At 42.9% G+C, this 17,921-nt stretch overlaps 1 protein-coding gene across 2 annotated transcripts in view; it reads left to right on the forward strand.

The window, feature by feature from the left end:
- The window catches only part of crfa4 (cytokine receptor family, class I receptor 4), a 37,414-nt gene that overhangs the window by 14,767 nt on the left and 4,726 nt on the right, over nucleotides 1–17,921 (forward strand). The window contains exons 1-4 of one of the 2 annotated variants that reach the window (XM_083937864.1): nucleotides 333–489; nucleotides 13,632–13,741; nucleotides 15,769–15,907; nucleotides 16,316–16,485. In XM_083937864.1, coding sequence (XP_083793990.1) covers nucleotides 13,651–13,741; nucleotides 15,769–15,907; nucleotides 16,316–16,485 — 400 coding nt within the window. In that variant the 5' untranslated portion in view covers nucleotides 333–489; nucleotides 13,632–13,650. Of the gene's footprint in view, nucleotides 1–332; nucleotides 490–13,631; nucleotides 13,742–15,768; nucleotides 15,908–16,315; nucleotides 16,486–17,921 lie in introns of those variants that run through there. The other variant, XM_083937865.1, reaches the window with a different exon arrangement.

Raw genomic sequence — 17,921 nt, forward strand, 5'->3', positions numbered from 1 at the left:
TAAGCATGCATTTAGACTGCTGGAGGGAACTTTAGCACATGTTTTGGTTCCTAGAGGGCACTTTAATATGCGTTCAAAAATGAGTGGGGAGGCTCAACTTCCCCACGGGCTCAAATGATCCCGCTCTCCCCTAATGATCCCTCCTCCAGCCGGAGGAGGAGCAGGAGGAGGAGGAGGAGGCGGAGGAGGTCGGAGCTCCAGCTGGTGCTCGGGGGACCAGGTGGAGGGAGGTGGTAGAAAAACACAGAGGCGTCAGTGAACGCAACACACGGCTGACAGCGCACCAACAAACAGCTCCTCTATCAGCGCCTCTTCACGGGGAGCTCGCCCGGGATACCGCCTGTTTCCTCCGTCTACCGGCCGCTCCCGCTCCCGGTCCCGCTCCCGGTCCCGGTCCCGGTCCCGGTGTGGGTCTATGTTGGAGGACTCGCTCTGCAGGAGGCTGTAGAGCAGCTGCAGGACACTCTGCAAGCGGGTTATCGACTTGAGGTGAGACGGGCTCATGTTCTCTAATCTGACGCTAGGACGCTGCAAAGTTTGGGGGAATGCCTCATTAATGAAGGAACCGTCGGTTAATTAACAGCATGGCGGGAGAGTCACGCTCATGCAGCTTCTTCACGTCTGCACGAGCCTGAAATAAAGTCATTTACCTGCAGTTTGTTTTCAGACTCGTCTACAGCTGAATTATCTTCCATCCGGAACATTTCAAAGATGAAAACAGACCAAAGAAACTTAAATATTTAACATTTATTTACTGAAATGCAGCGGAAATTAAAATGAAATTAATCAAAAACAGGATCTGTGTCTGAGAGCAACAGTACAGGGCAGTGAAACACGTTACTGCTGCACTAAATTACCTTTTAACTTTTGCATTTGTCCAGTAAATAAAGTATGAACACAGGCAGCCTGACCATGATAAACAACAAATACACCTGTTTAAAGCATTAACGTGTTAGAAATGTTTGGTTATGATTCAAATAGAGTGAATTTAAATGATGTTTAATCTCCTGGGAGCAGCTGAGGGTGGAAATAAGACATGATTGTAGTCTGTGAAGTGTGACTGGTGGGTCCAGCCTCTCTGACATGTGTCCTGACAGATAAGAAAGGCAGGCGTGGGAATCAGACCGCACCTCCAGTCCAGCCGGGTCCAGATGTGGCGTCTCTGGTGTCCTGCACTTCTCCACAGTGTGGTGAAGATCTGAAATAGATGGATTTGAGTTGTTCTGCATGAGGGAAAGTGGACTTTTGGTTTTAATCGCATCCTGCAGGAGACTTTAAAGCACAGGAAGGTGAAATGCACAGTTTGTCTCTTGTGTTTAATATAAAACATGCAAATTAAAGTGAACACAGAACTTTTGGACCCACTCTTCCTCCAACCGTCCGTGCGTTTTCTCTTTTGCCTGTTAACGTTCATTCTTTATATATCTAATGTTGTTAGTACCCGGTGTCAGACAGGAAACCACACACCTGTGCCTCTATTTCCACTTTAAGCATTTGGTATTTGCTTCATCTTGTGACTATTAAGTGTGACTGCAGTTACCTGAGATCGTGTTTCACGTCGAATCATGATTCAAAGACCAAATTAACGGTGTAGTAAATCAAAAAGACATAAACCTTGATCCTTTTGTGAGGTCTTTCTTTGGTGGGAACTAATGGAGCTGCAAAGATCAGATGATGAACACAAAATGATAATCTGCAGCCCGAGCTGAAAGCACTGACATGAGTAGCTGTGATGAACTACTGTGATGACGTGAACGGGTCCTGGTCCCTCTGAGCGGTTAACGTGAAAGCTAATTAAATAAAGTGGACGTGAAGTTTGTGTTTTGGCTTCTATAGGGCACTGTAGCACACGTTTAGGCTCCTAGAGGACACTTTAGCACACGTTTAGGCTCCTAGAGGACACTTTAACACACGTTTATGCTCCTAGAGGACACTTAAACACATGTTTATGCTCCTAGAGGACACTTTAGCACACGTTTATGCTCCTAGAGGACACTTTAACACACGTTTATGCTCCTAGAGGACACTTTAGCACACGTTTATGCTCCTAGAGGACACTTTAGCACATGTTTATGCTCCTAGAGGACACTAACACACGTTTATGCTCCTAGAGGACACTTTAACACACGTTTATGCTCCTAGAGGACACTAACACACGTTTATGCTCCTAGAGGACACTTTAACACACGTTTATGCTCCTAGAGGACACTTTAGCACACGTTTATGCTCCTAGAGGACACTTTAGCACATGTTTATGCTCCTAGAGGACACTAACACACGTTTATGCTCCTAGAGGACACTTTAGCACACGTTTAGGCTCATAGGACACTTTAGCACACGTTTAGGCTCATAGAGGACACTTTAGCACACGTTTATGCTCCTAGAGGACACTTTAGCACACGTTTAGGCTCATAGAGGACACTTTTCCTGCATTTTGACTCCTAGAGGGAACTTGAGCACACGATTTGGCTCATAGAGGACACTATAGCACACATTTTGACTGCTGAAGGGCACTTTAGCACACGTTTAGGCTCCTAGAGGGAACTTTAACACGTGTTTTAGCTCCTAGAGGACACTATAGCACACGTTCTGACTGATGGAGGGCAATTTAACACGTGTTATGAGTCCTGAAGGACAGCGTTGTCTCTGTTGGACGCAGGTTTGCGTCACTCTCTGCAGCTTAGTTAAGTATGAAATCAGAATTAAATGGATGTAGAAGCTGCAGGGATTTTTCCTGTTCCACATCATATGACGGGGCTTTCCTGTTTGACGTACACTACAGTGGAAAACCAGTTCAAACACACACGTTCAGCACTGTACGGCTCATCTTATGACCTTTAACGTCATGTGGATTAGCATCAGTTCACAGAAAGCTGCAGCGTTCGCTCCATAACAGTCACAAGATCCCAAGCAACGTATGTCTTATATGTATGCATTACATTTAAAGGTTTTCCAAAGCAGCAACTGAACAAATAAGTAATAAACGTACGCAAAAAAAAACAGCATCTGATTCTGCAGTATACTGTTTCTGGCTGTTCTGACCCACAATGCTTTGCAGCATATATGAGCCCGCGGGTCACAGTTCAAGGCTCAGTGCTGCAGTAAAAGTACTTAAAGCCAAAGGAGGGAAAACGTCACGTTAAAGGCCGTCACTGTCATTTCAAAGGTCTTTATTGAGAGCACATTGTTTTTGGGCATCAAACGCACGGCAAAGTGACCCAGTCAAGCGCTAAACAGGAAGTAGCCGGACGTCTCTGGTGCTCCTGCTCTACGGGAAACACAGTGAGGACGTAGCGGCGATTAACGGGGATTTACGGGCGCACACGTTGGTATTTTTGTGGCTTGAGCAGCTTTCATAGGAATGAACTAACCTGACTCCAGGAACTCTCCGTTAGAGATCTTTGGGGAAGGGGTGAAAATCCTGGTTTCTGATTGGATGAACCATCTGTCTGTCACCAACATACGGGCCAAACCAACCAATCAGATGACTGAAATGTGTGACGTGCTAACAGCGTGGAGGCAAAGAGTTAACCTTTTTTTTTAGTCATTTTGCATCTTTTTGTGCTGGTTTTGCATCTATTTTTAGTCATTTTTATCTTTTTGTGGTGGTTTTGCATCTATTTTTAGTCATTTTGCATCTTTTTGTGGTGGTTTCGCATCTATTTTTAGTCATTTTGCATCTTTTTGTGCTGGTTTTGCATCTATTTTTAGTCATTTTGCATCTTTTTGTGCTGGTTTTGCATCTATTTTTAGTCATTTTGCATCGTTTTGTGGTGGTTTTGCATCTATTTTGAGTCATTTTGCATCTTTTTGTGGTGGTTTTGCATCTATTTTTAGACATTTTGCATCTTTTTGTGCTGGTTTTGCATCTATTTTTGGTCATTTTGCATCTTTTTGTGCTGGTTTTGCATCTATTTTTAGTCATTTTGCATCTTTTAGTGCTGGTTTTGCATCTATTTTTAATCATTTTGCATCTTTTTGTGGTGGTTTCGCATCTATTTTTAGTCATTTAGCATCTTTTTGTGCTGGTTTTGCATCTATTTTTGGTCATTTTGCATCTTTTTGTGCTGGTTTTGCATCTATTTTTGGTCATTTTGCATCTTTTTGTGGTGGTTTTGCATCTATTTTTAGTCATTTTGCATCTTTTAGTGCTGGTTTTGCATCTATTTTTAATCATTTTGCATCTTTTTGTGGTGGTTTTGCATCTATTTTTAGACATTTAGCATCTTTTTGTGGTGGTTTTGCATCTATTTTTAGTCATTTTGCATCTTTGTATGGTGGTTTTGCATCTATTTTAAGTCATTTTGCATCTTTTTGTGGTGGTTTTGCATCTATTTTTAGTCATTTTGCATCTTTTTGTGGTGGTTTTGCATCTATTTTTAGTCATTTTGCATCTTTTTGTGCTGGTTTTGCATCTATTTTTAGTCATTTTGCATCTTTGTATGGTGGTTTCACGTCATCTCTTCTCATTTCATCACTTAAATCCACCTCTAAACCAACGCTGATGGGTTCAGTCGCTGCTCAAACTTCTCCAGATTTTCTCCGACGACTGATCTAAGAGTAAAACACGACGCAGCTCAGAGATCAGGACGGACTCAGGAGGCTAGGCATGAACGGCGCTCCACCTCCAACGCTGTGTCCAGTTCTTTTCTACATCTGTGATCTCGAGTTAAAACAAACCAAAATGACCTCAAACTTCCTGTGAATCCTCATCAGCAGCACGTCGCAGCACACACACGCGGTGTGACGACACAAACCTTTAGGATGACCTCAGTGAACTCTTTTCTCAGTGTGTTAACGATGTTTCTCTGTCAGCACGCTTCTGATAAGTGTTAATTAGTAACACGCAGGATTATACAACGCCAACACAAACCCCGGCTGGCGTCACTGCGACTGACTGAGAGCATGTGACTCCCTGTGGATCGAATGCTGCTGTCCGCTCAGATCTGTGTTTCCTTTCTGTGTGTCGCCTGAGGCCCCGTGTGTGTGTGTGTGTGTGTGTGTGAGAGTGTGTGTGTGTGTGTGTGTGTGTGTGATGGGTGGATTCTCTGACCAGCAGCTGGTATAAAGCTGCACATCCTTCAGATAAGACTTATCGCCGCTCAATCTGCACATGACGGTTGAAGTCGCGGCCGCATGCATGAACTGCTGCATGAACTCAGACTCAACCACTTTAAATGCAGCTCGTTTAAAGGGTCACGTCGCTGTTCCTGCAACAGTTCAAGAGCATTTCCTTATCCCCACTTTCTTACTTTCCTCACGCTCCTGACTTCTGATAACTGTGTGCGTGAGCGTGATGAAGTAACTTAAATAAGCAGAATTAACTCCTTAATAATACAAAACAAGGCTACGGGACTTTTGGAGAGACATGAAGGACAGTTTTTCATTTTAAACCTGGGGTAGGCTCCAAGTACTGTACTCCAAGACAAGACTTTAGCACACTTTAACACACGTTTATGCTCCTAGAGGACACTTTAGCACGCGTTTTGGCTCCTAGAGGACACTTTAACACACGTTTATGCTCCTAGAGGACACTTTAACACACACGTTTATGCTCCTAGAGGACAATTTAGGACGCGTTTTGGCTCCTAGAGGACACTTTAACACACATTTTGGGTCCTAGAGGACATTTTAACACACGTTTATGCTCCTAGAGGACACTTTAGCACACGTTTATGCTCCTAGAGGACACTTTAACACACGTTTATGCTCCTAGAGGACACTTTAACACACGTTTATGCTCCTAGAGGACACTTTAACACACGTTTATGCTCCTAGAGGACACTTTAGCACAGGTTTATGCTCCTAGAGGACACTTTAACACACGTTTTGGCTCCTAGAGGACACTTTAACATACGTTTATGCTCCTAGAGGACACTTTAGCACACGTTTTGGCTCCTAGAGGACACTTTAACACACGTTTATGCTCCTAGAGGACACTTTTAACACACGTTTATGCTCCTAGAGGTGACTTTAACACACGTTTATGCTCCAAGAGGACACTTTAACACACGTTTAGGCTCCTAGAGGACTCGACAAACTACTGTAGCAGCGTTATGTTGAGTGTGGAGGACTTCTCAGATGTGTTTTAAATTGTGTAATCCTGCAAAAAGTCTCCTAAAAACTCAGAAATAATAAAATACATGAAATAGGATTATCAGTTAATCTCCAGAGTCATTGATTTGTTTATTATTGTTTACAAAAGTTCAGAAAACAGTGAAAAATATCCAAGAATATAAATAACAACGATAGAAAAGCAGAAGGATTCTCCTGAACGAGATCGTTTTGTCTTGAAAAGCGACTTAAACTATTAAGCAATTATCTAAATAGTGATGGATTTCTGTCGTCCACTCAGCGGAGAGAGATAACGGTGATGTGATGTGGGGACACATTTAATTGCAGCTGAATGTCGTTTAAACTCGTTAGAGTTTGAAGCGAGGCCTCTTCTTCCTGTTTGTGTGTCGGGGCTTAATTGGAGTCTTTGTTGTTGAAGGTCAGAGCTTCGCCTGTGGGGACGCCAGCGACAGCGGCGCTCGTTACATACGCGTTAAATATCTCCATTGTTTTAAATTGCTCTTTAAAAGCTGAACATCTAATTATTTATTGGAGCCTCTGACGACTTCAGGAGCAAACGAACGATCATATTTAAATGTAATTAATTAGTTTCATCGACGTGTTCCCAGGAAAAGAACTTCATCACCTGACAAGATCAAAAACTAATTAATTACTAAAGAAATAAATAATAATATGCCATAAAAATTAACCAAAATAATATTAAACATAACTGTTGGCATTAATGAATTAATTGAGTTTATTCCCCTATGTTTTACTTTCCTATTTAATTTAATTAATATGTCAGGAAATTTCCCCCATAATATTATTAAATATGCTTTTATGGCATAAATTAAATAATTTTATTAATTCCCATATTGTTACTTTTCTATTACATTTTATTAATATGTCATGAAATTAACCAAAAATAATATTAGAAATAAATATAGGGATTAATTAATTTGTAGTATTAATTCTCCTATGTTTTAATTTCCTATTTAATTTAATTTAATTCATTTGCCATGAAATTACCCCAAAATAATACTAAAAATACAGTTTTGGCATCAATTAATTAATTGTATTAATTCCCATGTTGTAACTTTTCTATTTAATTTGATTAATATGCCATTTACCAAAATAATATTATTTTTTAATATATTTTAATTAAAGAATTAATTAATTGATTGTCTTAACTCCCCTATTTTTTTATTTTCCTATTAAATGTTATTAATATGCCATGAAATTAACCAAAAATAATATTAAAAATAATTTGAGGCATTTTAATAAAATTAAATAGGAGTTTTTACTTTCCAATTAAAATTATTATCAATGTATTTATGTTTTCATTTATTCTTATTTATTTATTCTTCTTAATTATGCAAATTAGGGGCTAATTAAAAGTGTGTTATTGGGCTTAAATCTGACTTTTACAAATAAATAAAAAATGTAGTAAAAATAAAATAAAAGGAAAAATGAAATTTAAAGGAATCAAAAACAAATAAAGAAAGTTTAAGAAAAGTGAAAACAGGGAAAATAATATTAATAATAATAATAAAACCAAACTGATAAAAATACTAATGAAAATTAATATTTTGGTAATTATTGAGTGTTTTTTTTTGTTTTATTTTGGCGGGTTCAGTCCTCCAAGACTTTGACCGTCCTGAGGTTCATCCCCAGTGTCTCTTCACCGCCGTCACGCATGCACGCGCTCGCTGACTCTGTTAATGATAGAGCGGCGTCAGTTACTGTCCTACAATAATAAACTACAGTCAGTGAGAGGTCGGAGGGACGAGGGCGGCTGCAGCTTTGTGTTTGACTCACAATCATAGACAACTAAATACAGATTCACATGTTTCAGCTCGGGGGAGGTTAGAAATGCGTGCACGGTGCTTCTGCAGCTGGAAAACAGTGAAAAATGGTGGAAAAGGTGGCGCCGACATGCAGCCGTGTCTCCCGCGGGTCAGGAAAAAGGTTCTTTTGCCTTCCTGCAGCAGCGTCACCTCTTCTCTACATCCACCTGTCAGAAAAAGCTCCCCAGCAGGAGCTCGCTGCTTTCAAACGGCGTGCGGGGAGAGTGGACGGATGGAAATTGATCAGCCGCTGTGACCGGGGAGGGGGGCTGGTTGTCAGGGGCAACAGGAAAGCGCTGTGCTGTGATTGGTCGTGAGGATCAGATAGCGAGGGACGCTGCGTTCATGTATCAGATGGACCTTTTAGACACGTGGAGGCAGAACGATGATGGCATTTCTGCTCCGGTTATTAATGTTAATGTTATTTATTATAAAGGTTCACGCCTCAGGAGGATTTTTGTGCAGCTTTCTCTTTTTCTATTTAGCGAGAGGGTTCCTGGTTTGAATCCCGGCTGGGCCCTTCTGTGTGGAGTTTGCATGTTCTCCCCGTGTCTGCGTGGGTTTTCTCCGGGTTCTCCGGTTTCCTCCCACAGTCCAAAGACGTGCAGGTGTTGGGTTCATTGATGACTCTAAATCACCCGTAGGTGTGAATGGTTGTCTGTCTCTGTTCGTCTCTATGTGTCCTGTGATAGACTGGCGTCCTGTCCAGGGTGGACCCCGCCTCACGCCCGATGTCAGCTGGGATCGGCTCCAGCCCCCCCGTGACCCCGACAGGGACAAGAGGCTGAAGATGAATGGATGAATGAATGAGGTTTTCAAAGAAGCATCGCGTTGATGTTATCGTGACGCCACGCTTCGGACCGGTTCTCCATCCTACGCCATGACTCCTTCTCGTGGCGAGTTTCCAGCAGCCTAGACAAAAAAGAGGGGCGGCAGGAGCTCAGTCCATAGGTGACTTGGCTTGGAACTGGAGGGTCGCCGGTTTAAGTCCCTGTGTTGACCTTGAATGGAGCATGGACTGGTGGCTGGAGAGGTGCCAGTTCATCTCCTGGGCACTGCCGAGGTGCTGTTGAGCAGGGCACCGAATCCCCAACTGCTCGGGGCGCAGGTCACTGGCAGCCCCCTCTCTCTGACGTGTGTGTGTGTGTGTGTGTGTGTGTGTGTGTGTGTGTGTGTGTGTGTGTGTGTGTGTGTGTGTGTGTGTGTGTGTGTGTGTGTGTGTGTGTGTGTGTGTGTGTGTGTGTGTGTGTGTGTGTGTGTGTGTGTGTGTGTGTGTGTGTGTGTGTGTGTGTGTGTGTGTGTGTGTGTGTGTGTGTGTGTGTGTGTGTGTGTGTGTGTGTGTGTGTGTGTGTGTGTGTGTGTGTGTGTGTGTGTGTGTGTGTGTGTGTGTGTGTGTGTGTGTGTATTTCGGGCCTGTGTGCGTGTGTGTTAGGTGAATAATAGCGGGACTAATAAAGGAGTTCTTCTTCTTCTTCAATTAACTCGCGAGCGCTGAAGCGTACGGCTCCGGTTCTTCTTAAACTACTCAAATTAGATTAATCAATGGAAAAACTGAAGCAAATGTTGAACTGAGGGCAGAAAATTCAACTGACACATCTAATTATGTTCATTTACGGAACAAAATGAAGAAACAAAGACGTGTTTGGAAGAACAGGAAGTTCCCTTGAATCCGTTCGACTGTTTCTAGAGTTCAAGACCTTTTTCCAGGACTTGTTGATAATTAAGGAAACGACTTAAGTCCCTAAATTGATGAACTGTGTTTTGGGATCTTTTGTGGGACTTCCCCCATCAGCACCACTCCACCCTGCACAGCTGCATGGTTTTAAATTCATCAGCAATAACTGGATCAAGCTCTGAAGCATGACGCTTAATTCAGTTAGAGGTTTGCGTTCGGACCGGATGAAGATAACTCTCTGTGTTAATTAGACGCACAGAGGCCCAGTGTGATCTCAATTATTCTTTTTTAACGTTTCGAAGCAGAAGAAACCGACGTTCAGACGATTTAAATCCTCAATCAGCTGGATTTCTATTAACTGGGTACCACAGGGCTCCATTTCTATCAATAATCTGGGTCAATTCTACGCTGATGACGCTGTCACCTACTGCTGTGTGTCGGCTCGTCTGCAGCCCATTGAATGCTTTCTAATTTAGTCCAGAATACCCTGCTTCAGTGAGGCTTAAACTGGGCTTTTATTTTGAAAAATTAGTTGAACTTGTTGCTTTTAACCTGTACAAGTGCCAGGCAATAATCTTTGTGTCCTCAGGACTTTTTATGTCCTGAGGGCTCGTACGGAAATTTAAAAAAGGGTGTTTGTGTACTTTGCAGCCTCTGCATGGAATAAAACTCATATTTCTGATGATATAGACGAGGTTGTGTCCCGTACTTTGACTTTAAAACTCATATTTCTGATAATATAGACGAGGTTGTGTCCTGTAATATGTTTCAGATTTACTTTAAAACTCATATTTCTGATAATATAGACGATGTTGTGTCCCGTACTTTGTCTTTAAACTCATATTTCTGATGATATAGACGAGGTTGTGTCCTGTAATATGTTGTAAATTTACTTTAATCTCATATTTCTGATAATATAGACGAGGTTGTGTCCCGTACTTTGACTTTAAAACTCATATTTCTGATAATATAGACGATGTTCTGTCCGGTACTTTGTCTTTAAACTCATATTTCTGATGATATAGACGAGGTTGTGTCTCGTACTTTGCTGCAGATTGTCTTTAAAACTCATATTTCTGATGATATAGACGAGGTTGTGTCCTGTAATATGTTGTAAATTTACTTTAAACTCATATTTCTGATAATATAGAGGAGCCAGTGTCCTTTATTATGCTGCAGATGGTCTTTAATCTCATATTTCTGATAATATAGACGAGGTTGTGTCCTGTAATATGTTTCAGATTTACTTTAAAACTCATATTTCTGATAATATAGACGATGTTGTGTCCCGTACTTTGACTTTAAAACTCATATTTCTGATAATATAGACGATGTTCTGTCCGGTACTTTGTCTTTAAACTCATATTTCTGATGATATAGACGAGGTTGTGTCTCGTACTTTGCTGCAGATTGTCTTTAAAACTCATATTTCTGATGATATAGACGAGGTTGTGTCCTGTAATATGTTGTAAATTTACTTTAAACTCATATTTCTGATAATATAGAGGAGCCAGTGTCCTTTATTATGCTGCAGATTGTCTTTAATCTCATATTTCTGATAATATAGACGAGGTTGTGTCCTGTAATATGTTGCAATTTTACCTTAAAAGTCATATTTCTGATAATATACACGATGTTCTGTCCCGTACTTTGCTGCAGATTGTCTTTAAATCTCATATTTCTGATGATATAGAGGATGTTCTGTCCTGTACTTTGTCTTTAAAACTCGTATTTCTGATAATATAGATGAGGTTGTGTCCTCTACTTTGCTGCAGATTGTCTTTAAAACTCATATTTCTGATAATATAGACGAGGTTGTGTCCTGTAATACGTTGCAAATTTACTTAAATCTCATATTTCTGATAATATAAACAAGGTTGTGTCCTGTACTTTGTTGCAGACTGTCTTTAAAACTCATATTTCTGATGATATAGACGTTGTCCTGTCCCGTACTGTACACTCTATTACCTGTACACTCTATTTCACACTGTTCTGTGTTGATAACTGTCGATATCACTGCAGCTCAAGGACTTTGAGGTGTAATAAACGGGTTGTTTTGACGACCTTAACCTGGAATAAAGGGAGAGCACGTACCTGCATATCTCTGAAAGCAGTGATGGAATAGTTTTAACAAACGCACACAGGCCAATAAAACAATATCAGTCTAATTTTCATTTTTACGCTGATGACACTGCTTTTTATTGCTGTGTATCAACACCATAAATACCTTTGAATACCTCTTGTTTATTGTTGCCCAAAGTATTCAGCTGATACTTCTTAATGCGGAGAAGAGCGTGCTTATGTAAACTCTAGGCATAAGCCACAACATATCCCTATCATGGTGATAAAGTTCGACTAACTGAGAAGTGTCTTATTAATGTAAACGGTTATAAAACAGCAGTGACGGCGTGCACAAGGCTCTTTGGTGATGCAAAACGTTTTATTTTTGTTGTGTTGTGCATTTGCAGATGCACCAGGTGGCTAAAAAACGCCCTGCCACTGCAGTTTTGGATTTAAAAATTTAAATTTAATCTTGTTCCCGAGTGAGGGGACGATGGAGCGTGAGTTTGGCCGGAGAATCGGAGCAGCGGGGGCGGAGCTGCAGTCGCTCTACTGCACCGTTGTGATGAAAAGAGAGCTGAGGAAGACAAAGCTCTGGATCTACCCTCAGTCCTGGTTCCTACCCTCACCTGTGGTCATGAAAGCTGGGTCAGGACCCAAAGAACCAGGTCCAGGTCAGGACCCAAAGAACCAGGTCCAGGTCAGGACCCAAAGAACCAGGTCCAGGTCAGGACCCAAAGAACCAGGTCCAGGTCAGGACCCAAAGAACCAGGTCCAGGTCAGGACCCAAAGAACCAGGTCCAGGTCCAAGCGTGTGAAATGTGTTTCCTCAGGAGGGGGTCTGGAGTCTCCCCTAGAGAGAGGGGGAGAAGTTCAGCATCCGTGAGGAACTCGGAGTAGAGCCGCTGCTCCTTTGCGTTGAAAGGAGCCAGTTGAGGTGGTTCAGGATCATCTGGTAAGGATGAACCCTGGGCGCCTCCCTAGGGAGGTGTTCCAGGCACGTCCAGCTGGGAGGAGGCCTCGGGGAAGACCCAGGACCAGGTGGAGAGATTAGATCTCCACACTGGCCTGGGAACGCCTCAGGATCCCCCAGTTAGAGCTGGTTAATGTGGCCCGGGAAAGGGAAGTTTGGGGTCCCCTGCTGGAGCTGCTGCCCCTGAGACCTGATCCAGGACCAGAGGCTGAAGATGAGATGAGATGAGAAAAAATCTATGTATAGACTGTGAAAAAACGTGTTTTTCAGCACAAATTGAACAGGACGACGTGGGTGTGACTGAAACGTCGGTTTGATGGACAGGAAGCGTGTGCTCTGGTGGTGTTTTCATGACAGTTTGACCTCCACATGCTCAGAAGTGTGTGACAGCAGTTCACTGGACTAAGCTGATTAGAGTAATGAGCTTTCAGCCGAACCTAAAAAGCCCAAAGATCCCCGTGTCACTCACAGAGGACTATTTTCTTAAAGGTGTACAAGGAATCTTCACAGGAAGTCACAGACACACCAGGAAGTGTTTAAAGTGGATAATCAAACACACAGGAAAACATTTATTCAGCTGATTGCCTTTTTTTTCAAACATCACATGCACTTAAATGTAATTCTAGTATTGGCAGCCACTCACTTCCGTACTACCGGACCGGTTATGAGGACTCTTTTCACCCCTGCTGTCTGGGAATCAAGTGGGGGGAAGTCCCTGCACTCCACGGAAATAGTCTTTCTATTTTCTGCTCCGGTTGGAAGCAAATGAACGGCCTAATTTTAAGGAATGCGTGAGCTTTTAGGGGGCTTTGTTGTTGTTTCTGATTTGATGTTGGACAGAAGGGAGAGATGTGTCTCATGACCGGAGGAACTTTCTCCTCCTGCGATCACTCTGCCGCTGCCGCTGCCCCCTTTTAAAGATGTAAACGTCCAGTTGTCTTTGTTCCTGCTGGTTTCACATGTGAGTGAAGCGCTGCAGAGCCTCGTCTGACCCGGGCTCGTGTGTTTACGTTGTCCGCAGGTGGACAGAAGGCTGCAGGATGCTGTGGCTGCTGCTCTGTCTGCTTCCTCCGGCGAGCTGCAGCAGAACCGGCGCCCAGGACGTCACTTATAAAGAACGGCACAGCCACGGTGAGTCAAGCACCTCAATGTTGCTTTTTGTTATTTGTTTTCTAGTGAAGCCAGACTTTAAGGGGAAATAATGCATTTAACAACAACAATCCTCCACAGGTGTTTGAAAAGTCCAGTTATGGCTTCTGTTTAAGTTTCTTCTTCATCTTCAAAGTTCAGTCTTTCATGTTTGTAAGTGATTAAATGTGACTTGATCATCAAAGCGTGTGTTAATGATGTTCTTGTGACGCCTTAAATCAAAACCAAACCACAATAAGCAGGTTAGCACAGGGTCAGCGGGGCATCGGGATGAATTTGATGCATTAAAGCACCGGTGAAACGAGATGAAATGACTATTAAACCTTTTTATCTTGTTTAACTAAACAACAGGTTTGGATTTGTGCGTTTCTGCAAACCACAGCAACGTTGATATGAAGCGCTTTTGCCTCCACATCCTCAGGCTGTAGTTTTGATTCCTTAACCTCAGTTTTAATAGTAAAAGCCTCTGTGTGTGAGGAGTAGGGAACGAGAGGTCGCAGCGACAGTCGTCATAGACCGATTCAATATTATCGTTTTGTAGGTGGATCAGTATCGACTGATGCGTTCACAGGCAGCTCCGTGTCGCTGGAGACGTTCCTTTTATAAAAAATGGAGACCTGTAACATTTGTTTTCATCATTGTGTGATTTTTATGATGTAAATGAAAGGAAGCAAAAGTAGAATCAGCTCCAAATATCAGGAAAAGTCCATACGGGTTGATCCCTCGCCCAAATGTAAACATGCAATAAAAAGGAAACGACACGAACTGAACAGAAATATATAATTTATTCATTGACACTGAAAACTCCCCTCCATGCCTCATGGTTTGCAGAAAGGTGTGACCACCGGGGGGCACACACGCACAGGAACACGGGCTCAGTAAACCGTGGAGGACAGGGACAACATCACAGTGGTGACTTCATTTTTAAAACCGTCTTTCAGCCTCGGCGCGGACTCCTTTTGGCGCTGCTCCGGCGCGGACGCACACATGTTAGTGTGCTTTATGTCCTGTGGGATCGGAGCTGAAGATGATGATCGTGTGTCTCCAACAGTGTGTGAGATAAAAGGATAAATATAATTAGTCCTGCTGCGTCATGGTGCATCCTGGGGTGCAGCCAGCTGTGTTAGCCATTTTATTTCCGCTCAGCTGGAAGTGACGGCAGCTCGTCGATATCTCCAGCGGGGAGTTATCGACCAGCTCAGAGCGTCGCTGATGACTCTCTCTCTTCGTTCACAACCCGTCCTGAGCTGCACGAACACGCCCCGTACGCCCCTGTGCTGAGTCCCTCACACTCTGGCCAATCAGATCTGTTGCAGGTATGAATTGTGGCGCCCAGCGTGCGGCCTTTTCTTGCTTGATTTTCTGAGAAGTGGAGGTTGATGATTAGAAAGTCCCCGCAGCGGCTCGCTGAGCTCCTTACTGCAAAACACAGCGGGCCTTTGTTTCCACATCCATGCATTCTCTCACGGATTAGTGCCCGCCTCCCGCTGCTGTGATCTGCGGAGGGCACATGATGTCTCGCTGCTTTACAGCACGCTCAGGGACTTTTCTTTTACATGATTTACATGAGTCTTTGTAGTGGCGCCCGAGGGACGCCAGCTTCAACAGACACTCACAGGCTGCAGCGTCACTTTTTAGAGTGAGAAAATGACTACAAATGAAATGTGTCTGTGTGTGAAATGAATTACATACACATGAGCAGGTTAGCACGCAGGAGCGCTCAGACGTCCTGCTGCTGTCAGACGCCGCTCCATTTTCTGCTGCTCTAAATCACCGTCATGGGATCAGCAGCGTGTCGGACAGATTTGATTAGATAATCAAGTGTGTGTGGAAGTGAGCCAGAGCTGTTTTGTTGTTTGTTGTCCCGTCAAGACGACGCAGCGTTGTGTCGAGTCAGAAAGACAGTGGAGCTCCTGGGCTCAGATTTAAACCTGTTAATAAATCACTTATCAGTCGCCTTCATCCCTCCGTTCATCCCTCCGTTCACAGCCTTTTTCTTTCTGTCACAGAGGAGGTTGCCGTGACGTCGAGGCCTCACATCTACTACTGCCGCTCGCCCAACATGGAGGACTTCACCTGCTGGTGGCACCCGCTGGACAACCTGACGGACGGCGAGCAGGTCACCTACGTCCTCACCTACACCAAAGAGTACGTTCACCGCCGGACACGTCTGAATCTTCTACGTCGAAGCAGTTTATTATTTCTTTATTATTCAGATTAAAATACGCAGTATTTAGATTTCCTTTCACCTGAATTCTGGGAAAAGCAGATGGAAAGTTTCTGGGTCATTGATTCGTCGTGCTGCACCTCGGCGAGAAGCTTTTAACACGTCGATTTTTTCTCCACAGCCTCAGAATCAAGACCAAATTGAATTGTGTCTTTGACCCGATCTCGTGAATCTGTCATGATGTGATAAGAAAAACAACAGAGAATAAACTGCAATAATAGCAAATCAGGAGAGTTCATGGCCTCAGTGCGGTTTTAAAACTCCGTTCTCATCATTTAAGTTCTTCAGATAGAAATGAAAAATGCAAATGACCTATCCCTCGTTCACAGTAAGGGGCCCAAACACGAGTGTCCGGACTACGTGAGCGCCGGCGCCAACAGCTGCCACTTCGACAGGAGCCACACGTCCATCTGGAAGATCTACTGCTTGAGCGTGACGGCCTTCACCGCCCACGGGAACTACACCTCCCAGGAGCACTGCCTGGACGTGGCAGAGATAGGTGAGGGGACGTTACGGCTAAACGCTCAGGTGTGAAGTGTGGATTCAGAGTCAGTTTAGGTTAATTACCAGACTCACACAGAATCGACACAACAATTAAACCTCTAAAATACATAAAACAACAACTTGGAACAATTAAAATACCAGAAAAGGAATTAAAACAAACATCACAGGTTGAATGAATGCTGTGGCGTACAGAACACAGCAGCTTTAGATCAGTTTGATTTAATGTATGACTTCATAAAGCTGCTAATCCTCATCCATCCTGATCCATCTCAGTAATAAACTGTATAAACGTTCGCTCTTATGTGCCTCCTCTTTATCTCAATATGATGCTGAGTGGAGCCGGGATGTGCTGCCCTCTGAAGAACATGTGAAACACTTCATTTTAGCAGCTTTACTGCGACTTCTTCACACTTAAATCCAGCAGTGACAGGGTCCCTCCTACGCTGAGTGATGTGTTCTGAAGATGCATTTAGGAGGTGAACGCAGTGAAAAGCACTGAAGCACTAAATGTCATTTACTGTGACATTATCCAGAGACGCTGCAGACTCAGTCCACTTCCTGCTTGTACTTGCAGTATATATATATATGACGTTTGTGTGATCGGAGCTCACATGTGTGTGTGAAGCAGCCTCGTGTGTGCGTCCATGTGACTGCCACGGTGCTCCTTTGTTCAGAGGAGGTCAGGGACTACGCTCTTATCACGGCCACGCAGGGACTCAACCCACGCCTAAAGACTCAGCACAGAGCGCCGTCACACCGTGTAAGGTCGTGTCTACATGAAATCCTCTCAGAGGCTTTTCAAATCACTGCGTTTCATCACCAATCGATAGGAAACGAAAGGCAACAGTGAAAAACTCTTTAAATATAAGACTATTTTTAAATGATCAGAAGGACAGAAGCAAAATAAAGAGAATACAGCAACATTTCTGTATTCTTATCTTATCTTGTCCAACTTTATCTTTCTAACACACACAGTGGAGGCAAAAGGACTGAGAAAATGTGCAAAAGGATTTAAAAATGGATGCAAACAACTACAAATAAATGCAAAATCTCTAAAAACACACGCAAAAAAACTAAAAACAAATGCGACACAGTTAAAAAACCTGCAAAAAAACTAAAAACAAATGCGACACGACTTAAAACACATGCAAAATTTCTAAAAACAGATGCAAAATGACTAGAAACACACGCAAAAAACTTAAAACAGATGCGACACGACTTAAAACACATGCAAAATTTCTAAAAACACATGCAAAATTTCTAAAAACAGATGTGTAACAACTAAAAACAGATGTGTAACAACTAAAAATTGATGTGTAACAACTAAAAATTGATGTGGAATGACTAAAAATTGATGTGTAACAACTAAAAAATTGATGTGTAACGACTAAAAATAGATTCAAAATTACTAGAAACACACGCAAACGACTA

This window comes from Echiichthys vipera (genome assembly GCF_963691815.1).
Source record: "Echiichthys vipera genome assembly, chromosome: 23".
Taxonomy (NCBI): Eukaryota; Metazoa; Chordata; class Actinopteri; order Perciformes; family Trachinidae; genus Echiichthys; species Echiichthys vipera.